Raw genomic sequence first — 4,221 nt, forward strand, 5'->3', positions numbered from 1 at the left:
CGTAACGAAATATACATGAGTTTAAGAGTTTTTGCGTCTTATCGTTGCCGTGTATTTGCTCTTATCTTTTGAGTCAATTCACACGATTCACTTTGCAAACTTCTTCATCGATTTTTTTTTTGATAACGAATTATCGTTCACGCAAATCTACGTATATTTTTAATACGATTGAATTTTTTTTTTAAATAGAAAGAAATCATTAGTTAAAAATCAACGATAATTTGCTATTTACATTGTTACGTAAAATAAATTTTTAAATTAAGATTTTTAAATTAAGATTTAAATTAAGATTTTTAAATTAAGATTTTTTTGAAATTTAAAGATGTTTACGAGATATGACGTATAGAAGAATAAGAAAATCAACAAATACGAGCTATGGACGGATTACTATTAACCGTGATGATGGTTCTAGTTATAAAGCCGAGAGTCAAAACAGAGAGGTCGACCGCTTTCGCGTCGCATTCCACTGACGAAAATAGACTTTTTCCACGTGCCAAATTTTACCGATCCTCTTTGAATCCTTCCAATGCTCCCAACATTGCTAAGACTCTACCAATGTTGATTAATCGTTATCATGAAACGAATCAAAATCGTGTTCAGAGAGCTAAAAAGTTTATCAACAATCAAGAATCGTTATTCGTTTATTTTTCGAAGTGATTCATTCCGCAATTGTTAGATTATGTAATATCCGTTTTCCAAGGCGAAAACGTTTTACCGATATTACACGTATAAGCGTTTACGTCCGAATCTAACCATAGATTTGTGTGTAGTGATCAACCTCGGCAACAAGCCAATTTCAACTTGGCGTCGAAATCGTACGATTCGTGTTGATTCGATTCGTATCCGTAATGATTTCGAGGAAAACAGAGAGAAAATAGGGAACGAAAGGTGGGGGGAAAAAGAAGGGAGGAAAGATAGGTTCGTGATACATATAGACATTTTCGTGTTCTTTCGTATAGAAACCAAAAGGAAGAGGTAAAACATCGATGACTCGAATATACATTCGATTAAGATTTGAAAATTAACAGATATAATCCGATATTAAATCAATAATTTTCTTGTCTCGTTCAGAAAAAAATAAAACACCTTAACAAACGAAGAATATCATTTAGATATTTCTTATTCTATTCTTTTTTTCATGATGAAATTCAGAAACGAAACAATAACAAAGATAAAAATAAAGATGACAATGAAAAAGTCAAAGCTAATAATCACCATAACCCACGATAATGAATAATATTGATTAATCGAATAAATTTTTTAATTTTCACGAGTATAGAAATGACTGCGGATGTGGTTACGGATATGATTGCGGATGTGAATGCGGATACGAATTGACGACTGTATTTCCTTTATATATCGCATAGTTCAAAGAGTTCAAATTATAGATTTAAAAAATAACTCTAAACACATAACCAGATAGAGATTAATCAACGTTAATATCACACTTTCCAATCAAAAAAATTTTATTTAATGTGTGAAATCTCTCTCTCTCTCTCTCCTATTCTTTTCTACGGTATTATACGGTATATCGAATATGAATTATCATTTCAGTCTTTAACCATTCAATAATAATTGTATCGGTTCGTATTGTGTATTCACACATTTTCAATTATCCTATTATATCAAGAAATGTACGGAAAAACGTAGCATACAATGCGCTCGCGCAATTATGTGGGTGAGCGAGTACTTAAGTACCTGGGAAAGGGAGGGTTGACGGTGCAAAAGTCGAGCCTGGAACGAGCTCGGTGTGTCGATGGTATGCTGCCTAGAGAGGGCTGCATGTGGCGGAGTTACGGAACTCTGACGGAACCAAGGTAACGAGATCTTCCTGCGGGCTTTCTTCACTATTGTTGCAGGTTTTCCTGCTGGTGACGTCATGACAGTTTTACCTCGTGTTCAATTCACGTGCACAAACGCAATAATCATGTATAATATAAGAAACGGGATTGAAGATGTTATTAAACGTACGAGCGGCATGCTTTCTTTCTTTTTTTTTTTTTTTTTTTTTTTTTTTTTTTTTTTTTTTTTTTTTTTTTTGTGGTAATCGTTCTTTTCCTCGCGTTTCTCAACAGGTCAGAAAGTCTTATCCACCGATTCGTCACACTCACCATCGAGGGGATCCATTCGACCCAAGTGTCGCGCCCGTACTGATCCCGTTACCTATCGTTCCTCGTATCCTCGCCCTCCTCTCTACCTCACCCTCGCATACCTTACTACGTATTTCTCACCCCTACCACCCTATCACAACCACCCTACCCTCTCACTTTTCTTCCATCATACCCTCTCGTGTATGTATGCGAAGCGATCGCGCTTGCTCGCTTTTTCGATTATTCTCGAACCCCACCCAACGATATTCTCACGACTCTCGCTTCTCGTCGCTATCGTTACCCCACTACCAAATATCGAACAAGGAAAGAATCGTTCATCGTTATTGCCTCTATCTATCTATAGCAGTTCTCTGTTTTAGCGCTTTTCTATCTTTGACCCTATTCACAGATCTTTCTGTTTACGTCCATCTATGATTTATATACACCTGGTTCCAACAAGTGACAAAAATCTAATGACGATAATGATGTTTAGAATCCCACGTCTTTTCTTTCATCTTCCGTATTTCGTATTTCGAGGTCGGAATCAGATCGACTCGTTTTTTATTATTATTATTACTCTTCATGTTAATTTTATCATGTTACATTGATCGAATATTTTTTGCATCTTTTGAATATTTTTGTTCTCTTCAAAATTTATTTGGACTTATAATTGAACTATTGAAAATATTTTAATGATGAATTGCCATTTCTTATTAATAAATAATAATTTTTCTAATTTTATTTTAGAAATGTATATTATAAATTGAAATGTGATCAAGTATTAGGTGTACGTCACGAATGATTTAAATTAATTCCAAATTTCAACAATCTTTTTGTTCTTTTTTAAACAATATAATGTATTGTTAAAAATTATATCTAGATAAGTTGCAAAATAATCATTAAATCTTTGCAAAGGAGTGGCAACAAAAAAGAAAATAGAACAATAAATAAGCGAAAGCCAAATTAAAATATTTAACTTACCTTATCCGAGTCTGTAGTATTAGTAGAACCAAAAGATGCCAAAGAATTTCTATCCAAATTCTCAACACTATCATCCAAAGAAGTACATTCTTCAAGATCTCTACTAGATCGTTGACTTGAACTCTTTTTCGCAGGACTCTTGGGCATACTTAAACTGAAATATGTTTCTTGAATAACTTCGCGTAATCTTTTCACCCATAATTGCTTAGCATCCATTGAATTGGCTCGAAGAACAACGCGTGTATCGCTAGTCGGTGCACGACCTGTCCATACTGCGAATTTGCATTCATCACCTTCAATATGTTCAGTTACACCCAACTCAGAAGTCATTAAACGACTTTTATAAATATATTTCACCTATATCATAATGAATATTATATAATAAATTTTATATATATTTTAAATGAATGCATCTCTAATTTCTCATGTTAAATTTGCTTTTACCTTCCCAGCAGAATCTTTCACTTCTTTGCTAAAAAGCAGATACAATTCAAATAGAAATATGTGCCGATCTCTGCCTTTTCTAATCAATTGTTTAGGATCCCATACTGTAAAAGAATCCTGTAATACTACATCACCTAATGTATCTATTCTCACATCGCAACCTTCCAGCATACTTAAATGTAAGGCATCATTTGCTTTCTTAGGCACATTTAACATTACTTCAAGGCCGTCTTTTATTTCGCCCTGTCCTTCTTGGCAACAAGCCTAAATAATTTTTATAAAAAAAAAAGACAAAATTAAACATATAAAAAAATATAAAAACAGAGAGAAACAAAAAAGAAGAAAAATTTAATCTAAATAAAACAATGTTGTTAAATAATTGTGCTGTAAATTATTTAATTATACATGAATATAAATTTATAGATTCAATCAAAAGCATAGTATCAAATCAAATCTATGAAAGGGAAAGAATAACCAATTATACCTGAAGATCTTTTAATAATAATTGATATTTTGTTATTCTTTGTACGGGTTTAATTAAATATGCAGCAATCGGATGTTCAACTCGATGTTTTCTTTGTAATTCTTCAAACCATGTCCCACCATGAGTAACTAACAATTGATTACTTTCTGGTTTATTCTTGCAATATGTCACATACATATCAAACTTAGGTGCCTAATCAACAAAAAAAAAAAAAAAAAAAAT

General features: G+C 32.8%; 1 protein-coding gene across 12 annotated transcripts in view; it reads right to left on the minus strand.

Annotated features, from left to right (window-relative positions):
- The window catches only part of LOC102679786 (kalirin), a 39,551-nt gene that overhangs the window by 27,044 nt on the left and 8,286 nt on the right, over positions 1-4,221 (minus strand). For all 12 annotated transcript variants that reach the window (XM_031510352.1, XM_031510348.1, XM_031510347.1 and 9 more), the window contains 3 exons: positions 4,000-4,191; positions 3,516-3,779; positions 3,072-3,428 (listed from right to left, as the gene is read on the minus strand). In XM_031510352.1, coding sequence (XP_031366212.1) covers positions 3,072-3,428; positions 3,516-3,779; positions 4,000-4,191 — 813 coding nt within the window. The remainder of the gene's footprint in view (positions 1-3,071; positions 3,429-3,515; positions 3,780-3,999; positions 4,192-4,221) is intronic.

Source organism: Apis dorsata, unplaced genomic scaffold (assembly GCF_000469605.1).
Source record: "Apis dorsata unplaced genomic scaffold, Apis dorsata 1.3 scaffold_223, whole genome shotgun sequence".
In the NCBI taxonomy this organism is placed as follows: Eukaryota; Metazoa; Arthropoda; class Insecta; order Hymenoptera; family Apidae; genus Apis; species Apis dorsata.